At 28.2% G+C, this 18895-nt stretch overlaps 1 protein-coding gene across 1 annotated transcript in view; it reads right to left on the minus strand.

Moving 5' to 3' along the window:
• Positions 1 to 3843: 3843 nt before the first annotated feature.
• Positions 3844 to 18895, minus strand: part of LOC107441427 (uncharacterized) — a 34597-nt gene continuing 19545 nt past the window's right edge. Inside the window, exon 2 of the mRNA XM_016054683.3 lies at positions 3844 to 4752. Coding sequence (XP_015910169.1) covers positions 4055 to 4752 — 698 coding nt within the window. The 3' untranslated portion in view covers positions 3844 to 4054. The remainder of the gene's footprint in view (positions 4753 to 18895) is intronic.

Below are 18895 nucleotides of genomic sequence, written 5' to 3' on the forward strand. Positions count from 1 at the left end.
TTAGTTAATGCTAGAAATTCTGAAAGTTTTAGAAAAAAATTTAAAAAAATGAAAAAAATTAATTAAATTGAAAATATAAACTTTAAACCCTAACTTTTCCTTGTGAGATAATAACCCTCAAAAAGTCTTTCATTTTCAAGAACACAAAAATTTGTTTTATCGCCAAATGAAATATTTTTTGGTGATCAGCATTATTGAAATCAATTTCTATATTAATTAACATTTGTGATAAAGTACATAACATTTCAAAACAAAATAAGGATGTTTTACATACTTTAAATTAAAATGCATGGCTGTTAGCATTACCCGAGAAAAACCACGTGGAGGTCACCATGCTGCATTTCTAATCGGGGAGTTTTGATTTTGGCAGTTCCCCTTGCCTACTGCCTATAGAAGTTTCAATTAAATTTTTTCGAAAAAACATTTTTTTCTGCTAAGCTCTAAGAAATTAACACTAAGCATTTAGAATTTCTTTGAAAACACAATTATATATTTGGCATCTTGGAGCAATTACTGAAAGGCTGTCAAATAAATGACTTAACTCTTGACAGGCCAACATAAAGTTGTCCATGACTAAAAACTTGCTTAGTCTATACTAAACTGATTTTCTCAAAAGTCTGACCTTGTAAGCATTACAATAACTACATTGTTCCGTCATTGAGCCAATATTATACTCTTCGACAACTACTGTTACATCTTGAACAGTTATTATTGCACTTGATCTCTGCAATCTACGTCTTCCATAACATTCCTCAACACTTTCTTGGGTTCTTCGAACACGTTTTCTTTCATTACGTCTAAAAGCCCGGGAAAAATATACTTGAGGGTGCCCCTTGGCGAAATTGGCGACTTATGTTTGGCGCCATACTTGTTTGCCCGGAACGCCGTGGTAACCCACAAACAGGACATTTATATCTATTACTAATTAAACCTTCATTCATACACCAGTCAATCACTGTTTTTTTTCATTGTTATTAAAATCGTACAGAAACTTAAGATTTATCTTATTGACAGTATTCATTTTTAGTACCCAAAGCAAAAATAACCTTACCAGCCGGTATCCAAAGTAGAACTTACGGATCTCTGAAATTACATTTAATAATTCATTTAAAAACAACGCTAAATTCTAAACTAATCAGAATCACGATTAAAATATAAACCAATCAGAATCACGATTGGTTTCAACATCGCCCAGCTTGGCGATCAATCGCGATCACAACTTGGCGGGGGCATCCTCAAGTATAGTCTACACAAAAATTTAATGCATTCAATACAAACACTTAGACGTTTAGGTAGCTCCCAGTAGAAAAATATCAATTCAACAGCGGCCTTTTAAAGCATTCTCACTTCAATTAATTAATTAATTCCTAATTGAGTTTAGATTAAGTATTATCATGTTTTTAGGGCATGAATTGGAATTGAACAACCTGATAATGCTTACTCTGGTTATTGTTTCCGTTTTTAAAAGCGCTATATGTTGAGCCAGTTTAAATTAAATATTATCATGTTTTTAGGACATGAATCTGAATTGAACAACCTGATAATGCTCACTCTGGTTATTGTTTCCGTTTTTAAAAGCGCTATATGTTGAGCCACCTCAACTAGATTTGCCATGTGACATTTTTAGCAACAATCATTGGTCGATTTTCTAACGTTGCCATTCGGGGTGTTGTAATGAGGCTTTTTTTTTGGTGCCGTGTAAGAGAAATATATATATATATATAGATAATGGCTAAAAATCTTAATTCGTCCTGTCTTTTTATGTTTTAAAGAAAATTCAATGTCGCAATTTCAGATTAATTCTTGATTTTGAAGCAAAATTTATTACTTCTCACGATTGTAGATATTTACATTTAGAATATTGCATGATAAATTTAATTATTTCGATCGTAAAAACATACTTAAAAATATTTCAGGCCAAAGCATGTTTTTTTATTTTAGTTTTGTTAAAAAAAATCTGAAAAAGAACTGGAAAAACCCAAATCTAACAGAAACATAAAATTTTGTGCCAAATTTACTTTGAAATCATTTATAAAAAATATTGATGTAATTGGCATGTAGCATATACACAATATTTTTATTTAAGACTTTTAACCGGTAAAAAAATTCGGAGTGAATTTGTATAAGCATAAAAAAAAGTTTTTGAAAAACAATTTTAATCGATGCACGCTTTTCTTTACTGATTATTCTATAATTCAGGTTAACGCCGTTTGTAGTGATAAGTTGCCAAATCTTGTAGCTCTTCATTAATATAGGAAAAGCTTTTGTTCCGAAATGGATGATAAGTCGGCCCCTCTAATTCAGGGGCTCTCCGTACAACTGGTTTTAATGGTGATTGGCGCAGTTTTAATAAGGAATTTTACTGCGAATTTTCCGTAATGTCTGAAAATATTTTTCCAGTATTAGCACAAAGTAGTGTATTAATATTTTAATGAATTAGAATGAAAAGAACCTTTACTAACTACTACTTATAAATATTTTAAGCAATGTATCAAGATCACCCAGCACATAACGTTCATACTCTTAAATCTTTATTAAAGGGTTATAAGAATTTTATTTGTTTTTAAAATTCCCGCTTTAGTTTGCTGCCACTGATAAATGCATTTGGCACAAAACTCAAATATTGGAGTTTATGAAATAGGTTCAAAATATACTGATATAGCTTAAAAGTATTAGACTGATTTATTTGGCAATCATGTAATTATCAAATCTGAATACTGAGCAGTTTTAATATAAATACTGAGGAAATAAGTATGTTACTGCTTCTCGATTGGATAAATACCAGAGGAAATTACTTGAAAGTGGTATATGAATTGCTCATGAGTTGACCACGAGCAACAGCATTATGCCAAGTGATCTTAAATAAAGTTGATTATAATTTTAATAGGATAATATGCTAAAATAATTTTTTTCTTAATTATAAACGTAAAGCAACCGTGAAGGGCAACAAATAATAATAAATAAGTAAATAATTGGAATTTCTTTACCTTTAATAATTGTTTATTGCATTTAAATTTTTTGCATGATTTCGTATGCTCTCAGTGATGATTTATTGATTATTTTCTTTTTCTAGTCATCCTACAAGAGGAATGCGCATCTAGCTATTATTTTACAAAAGTAAATGCATATTTCTTATATGATATGTTTTCTAAACAGTTCAAACTATTTCTGAATAAGTGATATATGATGATGATCTATATAAAACTTGTAATGTTATACTTTTGGACAAAGGTTTGATAATTATAATATTATTTGTCGTATAATTTATTATTTAAATTAATATTCTTGGTGTTTTTAAAAGTAGTGCATTTTAATTTGTCGAAAAGTAGTTTTTGATAAAGCATTAAACCGTTCTTCGGTAAAATATTTCGTCCGATATTCTCCAGATTTTTGACAATAGCGCCACTTTATATTAACTAATCCAAGCAGAAGCTCGTTTGTTATTGAACCAATTTCTGGGATCGGCACGATAGCGATAACGTTAATCAACCGATTTGAGCAGTATCGTTAACTTTTAGTCCCTAACCTTTTATAAACATCAATTCATAATGTGTAATACCGAGCAGTGACACTTAATCTTAAACAGACAAAAAAACATCAGAATAGAGTATCTTAATTTAGAGCTAGCTTTTTCTAATTAGTCATAAGAAAAAATACGTGATCCTACTGCAAAAGTGACCGCCATGATTATCAAAATTAAAAATCGGACGAAGCTTGCTTCAATAGCGATATGAGTTTATTGATTATGATATATTCGATATATATATGATTTATTGAAACGGCTGAACAGATACTCCGTTCTGATAAATCACAAGAAAAAAGAGCGTAAAGAAAACTAAAGAATTTAGGAAACATAGATATTTTTGGCTTTATTTTTCATTATTACAGCATTATACATGCTTTCGTGACTTATTGGAATTCCAATAAAATTATATTTCTTCCCCATGCTGTATAAAACATTTAGTACATAAGTAAGGAAATTTGTGAACATCTGAGCTAAAACACAATTTACTGTTCATAAAATGTAAAATCTTAAATTTTTAATAAATTGATTTTAATTGATTTCGCTTTCGCCATGGTGTTCTTGTGATTTGCCAATCCGGGGCATCAAAGAAGCTCGTCTTCCAATTCGTGGAATGAAAGCTCCTCTGCTTTTAACTTTGAATCTTGGGTCGTTCCTGCCGATTCTTGGAATGAGAGCAGCCCTGCCTATTCTTGGTGTAAATGCAGCAGCACGTTTGTCTTCAGGTTCCTCATAATCTTCATTCGATACCCTTTTGCCAACTCGAGGTACAAAAGAATTTCGGCTTCGGCTACTGGGTCGTCGGCTTTGCCTGAAGTAATAATCTGGCTCAAACTCCTCAAATTCGTCAAGAATTGCTTTGGCTAACTCATGCCTATTTTGGCTTTCTTTTTTCCCATTGTGTTCAGAATCGTCGTCACTTAGGGATCGCTTTTTTCGACCAAGCCTTGCTGTGAATTTAGGTACGCTGTCAAGGAGATCTGTCTCTTGGCTAGTGCTCCAAGAATAATCTGGTATGTAAGTAAAATCGTAATCTTCGTCAGTAACTCTACCCGTTCTGGGGTAAGGAATAAGAGTTTGTGGAAGCTTTAGCATTCTCCGTCCTGGTCTAACATAGGACAGCACTCCACTTGATGATGGATCTTCTAGTAGAGACAAGTATCCTTTGTTTTCATTTCGTAACACTGGATGAAGTCCATGAGGGTGTTCCCCATCAAATAGTTCATAACCTGCGAAAATTTATAAAAGAATATTACAAAATGCTTGGATGGAAACATAAGCAATAATTCATTTCAATCTACTTGCACGGCCTCTTAACTTCAGAACTAAAACAGTTATAAGAAAAAAAACGGCATCTTGATAAAATTCGATGACCAAATTCAAACTGTAAAAATTTTCCGATCTACTTTTACCGGAACATGTTGAGGAACAAAAAAAATATGCTGTGCCATAATTTTTATAGTAATAATCACAGTAAAATCACTGAATCATAACTAAATAAATGTTACTGTTAATGTCGTTTAATAGTTTACAGTAAAAATGGATTTCACAGTAAAAAGGATTTTACGGACCGAAAGTACCGGTTACTTGTTACATCAATTTTTTATAATGTATATGCCGAATAGCATTAATATGCCATTATAATAAATTTTATGCAGCGAGAGTTTAAATTCAAAGATTTTTTTTTAGATTTATTAAAAAATAAGATGGATTTTTACTATTTTGTAAAATTTTCTATTATACTTACAAGAAGTACAAAAACCAATCTTAATCCTCAAAAAGTATGAAGATATGAGGAAAAGGTAATAAGGGTCAATATTTTTTATGTATCTGGAAGTAGAAATTCAGCATTTAATGAGTCATAAAAATCCGAAAGCGTAAACTACTTTATCTCCGTATATAAAATCAAAATTACTTAGAATGGGAATCTGTGTTGAAATATAAAGATAGTAAAATCAGTTTTAATTGAACCAATTATTTTGTTTAAAACTAAAAAGAGCAACTTACATCCATTATAAATAAAACTAGTTGAAAAATAAAGACATAAATTACTTAGTCACTCATTTATTGCATGTCATTGGCGTAGAATAAATATCAACTTTAAACAAAGTGTTATTGTTGGTTTTAAATCTGATGTATGTACTCGGGGTTTAAGTATTGTTTAAATTATTTGCGTACTCTAAAAATTCTTGTTAAAAGCAAATGTATGCAGTGCTTTAATCTTTAAGAAGTTGTCAAAGAACAGGATGGAGGGGATTAGAGAATATTAGCCCATACCTCTACGTCCTAAAAAAAGACAGAGAAAAGGTAGGTGGATCAGTACTTGCCCCATGTGTGTAATCATAAACAAGACGCATTGTCTTTGGTCTTTTAAACCCCTTTTATTAAGAAAACAGTTGGTATCTGAGGGGATTAAGGGTATTGCTGAAGGCACCCTGCTGACATCTGTTGTCTGCTCATTTTCTTTTTCCATGGATAAAACTTGGTTGCAGTGTCTTGATATCGATTAAGGAACAAAACGCTCAATTGATCCTTCAAAGGACGTGCCGAAAATTGCTTAAATAGCTGAACGATTATCCTCAAGGAAACGTGTATTGTTGAAGTTTCGTTGTTTTTCTGTTAGCTCCTCATAAAGTTATTTTCATTTAACTTGTAAACAAGGTTGATATAGAAATTTTATGATTGTAGCTTTATAGGTTTACGACATAAAATAATATTCTTTTCAATTTATAAGTGTTAAAAGTTTCTAATTTCTGTTGGAATTAGTTTCCTTAGTAAAAGTATTTAAAAATGGTTGATATTATCTCATGTCAATGAATATTGATAGTAAAAAAAAATGTAATACAGCATTTTAATATACTGCAAGAAAGAGGATGCGAAATAAGTTCATAAAAGTGGGCACAATGTTAGCACCATTTTCTTCCCTATAAATTTCAGTATTTAATTTCTTTTTATATAGAAAAGAACAATAATAGATAAAAATACAACATTTGCGAAAATTTACTCTACAAAAATTTTATTTCTTAGTTTCTCCCATATTTAAATCTGTTTCATCTGAAAGAACATTCTATGAAAAATTATGTTTGCTCATTCGTTGTATTTATGAAAAGCATAAAAATTCTTTAAACATTTTAAATGTTCAGTGATTAAAATAACTATGAAATGCATTCAAAAAGTCTGCTGAATTTTTAAAGGAAAGTCAAAAAATACTATAGAAGTCTATTTGTAACAACAACAAAAAAGTAAAATCTGAAAGGAATCTTAAAATTTTGATGGAAAATCCACAAAAATAGCGTTTTCTGAAGCAAATGTAAAGATTTATATTGGTAGGGATGTGGTATATTAAATTTCCAAAAATATGTGTTCATACACAAATAACAAAAGCATATTACCTAAAATAAGTAGCACACCGTAAAAATTTACCATAAAAGAAATAACGAATTGAAAACCAAATTGGTTTAATTTCAATAATAAAATAGAGCACTAATACACGGTATAATTTCTGTCAAATTCGAAGATCAGAAAAATTGCATGCATATATTCATTTTATAACACCCATTAGAACATTTATCCAGAAGTAGCTATCACGCATAAAGTTCTAGCAACATTGTTGGGTATATGGCTTGAGCATTCAATAAATCTTATCTTGAAAACTCAAATTCATCCCTAAGGTAAAGTTCATGCGGAATGAAATTTGAAAGCCTTTCGAGTTACTATTAAAACTAACTTTGGAGTCCAAGTTCATTGTATAAAATAATAATATACAGGCGCGCTCTACCAAAGAACGCTTCGAAGTAAGCTGTTTGTAAATAAATTTGTGCAATAAATCGCAAGTGTACAAGATAGACAAATGAGAAATGTTAATTAATTTGCAATGATTAATGCGTAGGTTAGGATAGACTTGCTTATGTCAGTATATAATAACAATGGTAACACAATATTATAATACCAATATAAGATTTCAACAAAAATTATAATAATGTATTATGATTTATTTAAAAATCACATTCTTGTAAAATGAATCGATTAAATTAGTTATAAAAAGTCGATTGAAGAATAATTAAAATTAAGAGGATCTGAAATAAACTGTGCAATAGTTAAATAAATAATTATTTAATAATGAGAAAAATTCTAGTTAAAGGAATTTTACCGACATGTTATAAGATATCTATGTGTATGAATAGAATGATTAAAATTTTAAATATAAAAAAAATATTTGAATATATTCCGCATGAATTTAGTATTTAGTATAAAGTTATTTAGTGTAAAAATATAAAATAATTAACTACATCTACATATAATTCACAAAGTAATTAAATTACATTTCAGAAGGGGAAAATGTTTTACACATCAGATTCAAAAATGTTTCAATCCTGGAAATACACATTACTGCACTGAATTATTTTTGAAATATTCTGCTATGTTGAGATAATTCTGTTAAGTTTGGCCCATTTTAGAAATGTTTCTTTGTCGAAATATTTCTCAAATATTCCTACTATAATCAAAGTATTAAATTTCAAGAACAACTTTAAAATAACTACCAATAATCTGTTAATGCCAGCCAAAGTGAACCTTTCATGATACTACTTTGCTGAAATAGGTCTGAGAAAGTGTAATATTTTTGGCTAAATTTATTACTTCCGTGAAACGTAAATGTAATGTTTTTTGCCTATACTTATAATAAGTGCAATGATTATTCTAAACTGAGCCGTTCTCTAAGGTTTAAGCAATAACACGGTCTGAAATTTAAGCTTTGTCTGTAAAGTTTAAATTAAATTCACAAAAAATTTTGAGTTAAATTGTAATTCTGTCTAATGACAGAAATTTTAAACATTAAAAAAAATTTCAAAAACTATTTTAAATATTTTTTTAAACAAAAAATGTCAATTTATGATGTCCGAGTTGATAATTGATTTTAAGCTACTAAAAAAAAGTTTTAAAAATAATTATAAATTATTAAAAAGAAAATCGATGCTCAATCGAAAGGTTACTTGATAATATAATCAACAGATGGCAGCACAAGATAATCGATATTTCAGGCAGCGAAAGATTTTTAGAAAAAAGGAATCGTGTGTTTTGATGCGTGTCCAAATGTAACGATTATATTAGCGCTATTATTATAACAGCAATAAACTATTGCTCTTTGTTAATATCTTTTTGCAAGCAAAATGTCATTTTCTTCAGGACCATTCCCACAATGACCCCAACACTAATAACTGTTCTCGTGAAATTTATTGTTTATGACGATTTAATGCCTTGAAATTTAACAATAAAAATAATTTGTTCATTTATATTTATTTTTTAATTTTTTTTTTTTTTTGCAATATTGATTTTTTTAAATAATTATTTTTCGTAATTTAGTGAGTATTTAGAGTATATAAGTATCAGTTGAAATCAAAATTAGCTTAGTTAGCATTAAAGTTACCTTATTAAAAAAAATGACTACGAGACTATGACTATAGAGTGCAAGTTTTAATTTTATTCTCATTTCTGTATAATGCATATTTAAAAAATAAAATTAAAATTAAACATAGAACTAAAATAGCAGCCTTCGAGCTCCTTTGAATTAATGCATATACTAGAAGAATATTTATTGTTATATATATATATGTTTTTAAAAATGAAGAATCAAAATTTTCAGCTAAACAAATTTTTATACAATATCTTATCCAAATGTATACAAAACTTTATTTATGCAATTATTATATTGTTTTGTGGACTAAGAAAAACTAATTACACATTTTTAAAACAATTAAAATATACTAATTTTTTATATATTTTTTTCTACTTTACTCACTTGGGAATCTTAGTTTATTTGCATTTTAATTTCAAAGCTCAAAATGTTGTTAAATTCGCATCCAACTTGTTTCCGTTAATTGACAGAAAAATAATCGATCGCAAATAAATTAATGCGCACAGTTGTTTAAACTAAGTGTGTCTTGTTTTGTTTTATTAAAGCTCTTTCAACTGGTAGTTTAAAGTGAAAAGGGAGCGTAAGTTTTCTTCGAAGTATTGGCGTGATTAATTTAAAAAGGTCACTTGGGCCTAGTATGTTAATTTAAATTACGTTATGGGTGTGTTTTATAAGTTTGAAGTAAAATGCCTTAACTTATTATAAGTAACTCGCAAAATGAAATGAAACTTTAAACTATTAAAACTCTAGCAAATATTCAATTATTTAACTATTCAATAAAATTTTACTCTTGATTTGCATCATAATCTGTATCGTAAAAGGCAATTTAACTGCAAAATTAAAAAGAATTTTTGTTAAAGGATGCAATTTTTTACAGCATGAATATGTAATGAAAATTTTAAATGGATTGTCTGCTGTAGTTTTTTTTATTATTATTTTGTTTTCCAAAAGGCGTTGAACAACCTGCCCAACTTTGAATTTACGACTATCAATGTTCAACTCCACAGCCTTGTAAATTGGAACCTTACCCAGAAGACAAAGGGACTTCTGGAGCAAGTATTTTGACAAGCTGGTTTACGTGTAGAACTTTTTGATGGACCTAAACCCCATTTGCGTTACACGGGAAGGAAAATGTACAAAAGCCTATTGTCTAACCAATTGTCCGTCTACCACTGAGAATATTTTAAATCCTCACTGTGGTCGGTGCAAGCCGGGAGCAGAATTTGTACCAACCAATCAAAGCTGGGATTCGAACCAGGGGCAACTCATAGGGAGGCAAACTATTTATATCCTGAGACAAAGCAGCTCTCTACTGTAGTTTAAGCATCTCCCCAGTCTTACACTAGACGGGCAATGCTGTGATCGGTTCCTTTGTGTATCTTTCATAAATGGATCAAATGGAGAGGCAATCGACCAGTTTTCATTCTTTAATCATTGTTTGCACGACATTCATTGGCACCTAAAGAGTGAAAAACGCGCAAATCGTTTTCGTCACACTAGCAACTACTTTTCGAACAAAAAACGTATTTTTTTAAGTAGACAGTTTTTGCTTGAAGGTCTTGTCTTATTTACTTATTTACCGAAACTAATTTAATCTGTTTATTCAAGATCTATATGCGTCTGTTATGAGACAATTAATTTTTGTCTTACTACCCTGATTAACTTATCAGGTTTCCTGCATACTGCAACAATTAAAAGCAGAACCAATAGAAGCTGAGTAAATAACACAGTAAACAAAAATATTTTACCAAAACCATAATATATTACTATTGATTTTATTTCTATCTCCATCTTTACTTGTTTCATGAATTTTTAAATCTTTAAAATTTAAACCATAATTTGATAATTGGTTTCTAGATAAAGTCTTATAAATATGTTTAATTGCTTTTTTATTGTTGAAAAAAGGGGTCCTGAAGTTTTAATAGCAGAACAGGAATGTAAAGAAGCAATACTTGAAATTGCTTTGAGTACAACAATTGCCTTGAGAAACAAATTTTCGATGTTTGTCTTTATTGCGGTTTCAAAAAAAGTAGTTATTTATGTGTTTTTGGCCTGATAAAGCAATACTGATGCTGCAAAATTAATATATCAAATACGTTTTTTAGCGTTATTTATTTTTCTGAGTTGATTGATTCTTAAAATAACTGTGATAAATCAAATTATGCCTTAAAAAATGAATATTAATTGAGTCTAGAAAAGCCTCTACTTAATTTCTCATATTGCATTATCAATTTATAAATATATTTAAGTTATTATTAGTTCCATTACTTTTATTTCATAAAAAAAAAGTTTTTTAGCGTCATAAAAATACTTCATACTAGAATTTTTTTCACGTAATATTTTTGTTGTTGTTATTACTAATGAAATATAAGGTTATCTCAAAGCAACTAAGCAGTTTTTTCTATAATGAGTAAAGAAAAATAAACAAGATCTTGAGATTTTTTAAGAATATTTTTATCGCATCTCAGAATATTATTTTCAATTTCTAGATATCAAAAACTGTATTTACTTTACTCGAAAAATCAAATTATACTTATTGAATTAAACAAATAAAAGTTTATTTTAAAAAGATAAGTTCTGTAAATAAATGTATTATAGTCATTTAAGTATTCCTATTTAAAAAAAATCTATTTAGAGTTACTTGATAAAGTTTCAAACGTTTTTATTTCATTTTAACTTAAGTTAAATGCAGAACTTTTCTAAAATTTAATAGAATCTTGAAATTGTGAAAAGAGCCCCAATATACTTGAAAGTTCAGGATTTATTTAGACTATTTTTAGGTAAACTCAATTTCTTTAATAATTTCAATTGAACTAAAAAAGTTTTTTTTATATAAATTGAGTATTACTTTTAAATGCACATATTGTAAAACAGTTTGGTTAAAATTTCGTTAATTTCATTCATTGTAAAAAAAATTTGTTTCGTTTTAAAAAATTTCGGATCAATTTACTATAAAATGTACCGGAACTTTTTTACCATGAAATCCATTTTTACCCAAACATGTTTTAAAACAACAAAAATCTGACATACTGTAAATCTTTTAGTAAAATCACAGATCACTCTAATTAAATAAATATTACTGTATAAATCAGGGTAAAAATTGAATGGATTTTACGGATTATGCACCCAAAGTACCAGTTGATTATACCGTAATTTGATCCGGATGTTTATGTTGTGTTGTTTATAATTGAGAAATCAAAAATTGTTTAGTTAATGTAAAATTATGTAAGTAAAATATTTTGTAAAATTTATGTAATGTAAAATTTTACTAATATAATTTACTAATAGAATGCTCACGAATTGAAACATAAAATTAAATAAGAATTTATTAGTTTGATTGAATTAAATTTGAATTTTTAAAAAAAGGAAACTTACTCTTGTAATACAATAATAGTGGAGTTGGATGTTTATTTAGTGTAGTATTGTGCAATGAATTGTTCTTGGCTATAATATTTCATATATTTGCTCTATCGTTCGCAGTAAAAAAATTATGATTAATGGCACTGGTTTTTAATCTAGTTTCCGTATAATAAATATTTTCTTTACTTGTATTAAGTACATTTCTGATATGAAAAATCGTTAGTTTTTAATGTTCCTAAAATTAATATTATAATTCTGTATAAAAGATGAAGTTATGTATGCTTGATGTAATTTTACTTGCATATAATGAATCATTTTATTTTTATTAAGCTCAACTACTTACAAATCTATGGATTTATATTTCGAAAATAGCCCTCGAGAAAATTTTTCATCATAGTATTCATAGTATTTTTTCTCAAAAATGTTTCTGAGATGTTATTTTAAAATGTAACATTCTGATAATGTATGAAATTTTTTTAACTTTTAAATTCAATGCAAATTACAATATATTTAAGATTTGATCATAGATGACGCAAAAAGAGTCGTAAGAGTAAACATTGAATGAACATTGAAAAATTCGTGTTTGTCGTACCAGTCTATGTGGCAATTAAAGCTTTGATACTACTTAAAAGTTTAACATCAGCTACTATCTAAAAGGAAAATTTTCTGTTTCATCTCATATTACTAAAGCTGAAATAATTACACACTCTATTGCAATTTTTTTCTCAAACTGCTAAAAATTGTTCCATCAAATGTGGTTATTTTAAAAAATACAGTTTCATAATATTTATCCAGAAAGTTCCATTCGTTAATGTTTTATAATTAATTTTAGAATATAGTGAAGAAAAAAGTATTTGGTTTCCAAAGCAAAACGCATCAAAAAATTATCTCTCCTTTTCTTTGATCATTTTTTTAAATCATCTGTCATTGTAAAGTAATTCGGTAATTAAGATGTTTGATTTTCAAGAACATAAAAAGCATTAGTCATAAGTCATGATAAAAAGCATAAGCATAAATCATACCTTTAGTTTTAAGATACTTAAATCTAAACTTATATTGATTAAATATTAGGTTAGGTTCCTTAGCTGGCCTTAAAACTTTAATATTAATAACCTTTTGATGAGCACGTAATAACTGTGACATACAATTTGAGAAGCGAACCTATCAGAAGGCCAAAATTTCTAATAGTTAGAATTTTAAAAAAAATCGATTTTTAATAAGTTTTGGCAAAATAATCTCGTTTAAACAATTTCATTGATTAAAAAAATAAAGTAATTAATTCTCCGTTATTTCACGTCTTTGTGAACAAAAGTTTAATAACTGTTTAAAAACTTTGAATGGAAAATATTTATTACATTTCTGTTTATTCTGCAAAAATATTAATTAATAATAATGCAATCTAAATGTTTGAATAATAAATTAAACCCATTTGTAGAGTGAACAGAAAAATTAATTGGCGGAAAAATTATTATTACTTCAATGTATTTTCGACGATTCAATCCAATTCCATCTTCGAGGTAAACTTTTTTTCCTCGTTTGAATATTATGCTACAAATAAAATGAATTTGATCTCTCTAAATCAATTTAATTAAACTTTACTTATATCCTGCAAATATAAGGAATGAACAACTTCGCAACATAATTTAATTTTGTAAAAAGTTAACTAATTCTATTACTGTTTGTAAATTTAAAGTAAAAGAATATTTGTTCGAAGAGAATTGAAGAAATTTGTTTAGAAATAAGAGTTTGAGTTTAAACATGCAAAATCTAATCTATTAGTTTTATCCGGAAGTTTATACGATTGTCTAGACAAACTTTTTACCTATAAGCAGATATTTTTATTAAATAATATATATTAATGAAAGGAACAACAATTAAATTTATAATTATAAATAAAATATTTAATTTTGTTTCCGATGACGAATATTCAATCGACATAAATGAATAATTTAAAACAATCGATGCATTAACAACATTTTAACTCGTAATTTTGAATACAACATAGAAGACAGGGCAACATAGAAGTCAAGAAAAATGTCAAATTTCTCCTGGACAAAAATTTTTGTGTGAGAAAGATTTGCTTTGATTTACCCATAAAGGATTACATTAGAAGCTTTCCTAGTTTATCCAGTCATCTATTGGGCTATAATTCGTAATCTACTTATGATCATTGTAGACATCTTGCGTCAGTTTTGGCGCAAATCAGAAACTTTATACTGTTATTCCGTAATCGTTATTTCAGGTTATTTTGAGACAGCGTTATACTAGGTTATTTTACGTCAGATTTATTTTAGGTTTAGGTTAGATTTTCCCAAGGATGTCCCACCAAACTATCGGGCTATAACTTGTAATCCGCTTTTCAGATATTTTTGCAGAAATTTTTGCGTCAATGATAAAGTACATCACAGAAATTTTTCACTGTTATCCTGTCAGCGTTATACCAGGTTATTTTGCATCATCGTTACTCGAGGTTATTTTGCGTCACTTTAATTATAGGGTAATTTTGCGTCACTTTTATTCTAGGTAATTTTGCGTCAGTTTTGGAACACATTATAATTTTTAAAGAGTTACCATGTCAACCATTGAGCTATAACTCGCAATCAGCTTCTCGGTATACATATTTTGCATCAGTGATGGAGTTTATCAAAAAAAATTTCCGGTTATCCTGCCAGCGTTATACCAGTTTATTTTGCGTCTCTTTTATTCTAGATAATTTTGCATCTGCTTTGAAACACATTATAATTTTTCCAGAGTTATCCTGCCAACCACTGAGCTACAACTCGCAATCAGCTACTCGGTGTAGACATTTTACATCAGTGATGGAGTATATCAAAAACTTTTTTCAGTTATCCTGCCAGCGTTATTCCCGGTTATTTTTCGTCAGTTCTGGAATGCATCAGAAACTTTCCACGGTTAATCAGTCAGCTATTGGGCACTAACTGATACTTCTCTTATCGAAGAAGATATTTTGCTCCAGTTCTGGAGTTGGTCATGAACATGATCAATATACTATCGAATCCATTTCCTAAAACTTATACCTGCACTGTAAAAATTTCAAGATCTAATTACGATATAAAATACCAGCAGTTTCTGTGCATCATTTAAAAAATTCATTCTACCGGAAAACCTATTTTTACCTCGAAATATTATACCGCAACTTTTACGGTAATATTTATTTAATTAATGAGATTTAATTATTTTACACTAATTGTTGCTGTAAAAATTACTGTTTTGCTTCGTAACATGCTTAGGTTAAAAAGATTTTCGATGATAAGATGTACCGGCACTCTGAGTGTCGGTGCTTATTATCGTAATTTGATCAGGATTTTGTTTTGCTAGTTTAGGTAGATATAATATCTTCAGATAAATATTTTAAATGGAAACAGTGAAGAATTTTTCATCTAACTTTCTAATTCTTTGAGGAATTAAAATTCTTCATTATACAGAAATAATATATTTTACAAGCAAAATCTGAATAAGTGAACTGATCAGTGTATGGTATTATCATCGAAGAACTCCATTTATGAAAAAGTTCATCTTATTCAATTTTCATATTTAATGTACTACTACCACAACTCTAGCATTAATGACATAAAAATAAATATTTGGAATGGAAACTTTGACTGAGGTTTTTTGAAAATATTAAATGAAAAAGATCTAATTGCCTTTTACAAGTGCAACTTTTTTATATCTTTGTGATATAGAGAGTAGGCAAAAGCTTTTTACTAGACAATTCATACTGCGCTAGTTTCGAAATAATTCTTGTATACTAAATGTTTTAAAACATATTTATTAAATATTGCTTAAAACTCCTTTTGCCAAACATTTCTCTGGCTTAATTCGCTTAAATTTATGAAAAATTATTTACTTAAATTTAAAAACATTTTAATAAATACATATATTTCAAAGTAACAATGTATTTTAAAAAATTCCCCTCATTGAAAACATCACGCAACAATTTGAAGCAACCAGTAAGGAAATCCCAAACCAAGAATTTATGATATATATCTAAGATTTTCTTAAATAAATTATTTTTAAAATTAATTATCTAATTCTCAAAATGGTATTTTAAATAATTTATAAATATTCACAACTAACAACATACCATTTTTGTATTTTCCCTTCTTAAAACTACAAGTAACAACTCAACGCAATTGATAGAGAATTCTAAGATCAAATAAATACGTTCTATAATTAAGCTGTTCTTAAATAAATCCTTTTTGAATGCATATTTCGTCGAGGATGATTTCGGGAGATCAGCAGATCGTGCTCTGGAATTCTCGGGAGAAATCTTGTAGTCTTTGATCTCCCGATTGTGATGGTAAAGGAGAAAGCCACAGAGTCTATGTGTGAAAGAGTTAATTAACGATTGTCTATTGAAATGATCTATTCTATTAATTATTATATCTATTCTTATGAATACTTAGAACGAATTTCATTTGATCTATCTGACTATTGAATTGAGGTTACAACTTTGAAAATACATTCAAATGTATTTGCAAAATTACGCGAGGAGGTTCCAGGTTTCCTAATGATTCCGGTTTGAAGTTGCTTATTATACCATCAGATGTCTGAATATTTTTGATTATTTTTTTTAAAAAAAAGATGCATTCTGTTTTTTTTTTAGTATGCTAGCTTTGAATTATTTAACAAATGAATATAGTGTTTAATATGATAAGTTAATAATATATACTATTAGAATTTCTATGATGAAATTACAGTAAAATAACAGACAACTGTCAGTCCATTCTATTAACAATACAGTTTATGGTTAGGAACATCTCTGTACTATTACGGTTTTGAAACCATTAACCACTGGTGCGGCTAAGAAAACGCGAAAACTAAATTTTACAGTTTTGTAACCATTTACATCTAGCATACTATTAGCATAGCCATATTAAAAAAACTTAAACGGGAATTGGAGCTCTATGGTTGTTGCGTCAGGCGTGAATGATATTTTCATATTCTAATAGCCCATGGTCACCAATTAAAAAGTGCATGGCACAGCAAAATCTTCATGTATGCAAGGAATGGGGGCAGTGCCAAGCTACACGTAACTAAATGGCTTCATAATGTGAACTTAGTTGTCGCAGACGGAATTCTGGTTGTTAAGCTTTATTAGGGAAAAACATTCCATAACATTTTTTTCACTCTTAACTGTTTGAATATTAACTTTTTTTATGGTTATTTGACTGTTTTAGTTAAATACGGTAAAATAAAAATTAAATAAGATGATATTATCGACAAAAAATTTAATCGCTACAAAATTTTCTAACTAAGCTAGATACTTATTATTCAAAACAAGCGTCTGTAATTGTTTTATCTAATTAAAGCATTCAACTGTCGTACTATGATCTAATGGTGTTTTTTGTTAGACAATCAGAAACTGGTTTAGATTTCATCTTAAAGATATTTCATTTACTTCATTTGTAATATCATTTAAGCAAAGAAAAAAATTTAGAGCAAAAATTTAAGTTTATTCATTAGTTTTTACTGGCATTTTGTTTAAGTATTTAACAGACATTTCACATTACAGACGTACTTTCGTTTCCTAAAAAGAAAGTTCAATAACTAGTCTCTGTTCTAAAAATAGCTTAGTGAGCTAGAATATATAACAATTAAAACAACTGTATTTTTTCCTTTAAATAGCAACATAAATTTCAACATAAAACATTCACTTAGTGGCTTGTATAATTAACTCCCATAAACTAAATATATTCCAACAAATAAACTTTACTTTCACTTTTAACTAGAGCAGTTCTTTCTCCCAAGCATAAAATTATGATCTGGTAAATGATTATTACTGAAGTTGTTTAGAAATTATTACAGCTATTTGTATAATTATATTGTTCTTGAAATCTTTAATGTACCTTGTTGTTTCAAAAGTGTATCATATCCCATTATTTTCGAAAGTTGCATTGCTCTTTTTTTCACTTCTTAAAAGTAATGGAACTGTGTTTTTAAATACTTTTAGAATTTTCAAGTGTTCCTCTGATGATTTTTCTTGATAATTGATTCATTTAATTTATGTATTCCATAATGTTTCTATGACATTATATTATAATTTCTTTTTTCACTGCAAGAAATGATCTATTATTTTCTAGATAAAAATTTATGAATGGAAGTAATATTTTTTTTATTACTGTGCACATTATTTTAAAAGAAAATCTTAGATGCAGTCTGTCGTTTAAATAATGCATTCAATCAAAATATAAATGTAAACTAAATAATCAAATTGTCTCTACACTGTTAAAAATTCAGGATCAAATTACGATAAAAAGTGCCCATGATTTTTCCTGTAAAATCTATTTTAATTGTAACATTTTATGGAACAAACAATCAGGTATACCGTAATTTATACAGCTGTATTTACTGTAAAATAATTCAATTACTGTCATTAAATAAATATTACTGTAAAAATTACGATATAATATTTTACAGTCAAAATGGATATTACGGATGATGTGCCCTAAGTACTGGAACTTTTTTTACCGTAAATTGATGAGGAACTTTTTAAAGTGTTGAAATAAATGATGTTTATTGTATTTTTTGAGAGATTTTTACATTTTTCAGGTTATTTTGTTATTATAAAGCAGCTG

Source organism: Parasteatoda tepidariorum, chromosome 2, assembly GCF_982258835.1.
Source record: "Parasteatoda tepidariorum strain Cologne lab strain chromosome 2, Ptep-v5.0, whole genome shotgun sequence".
Taxonomy (NCBI): Eukaryota; Metazoa; Arthropoda; class Arachnida; order Araneae; family Theridiidae; genus Parasteatoda; species Parasteatoda tepidariorum.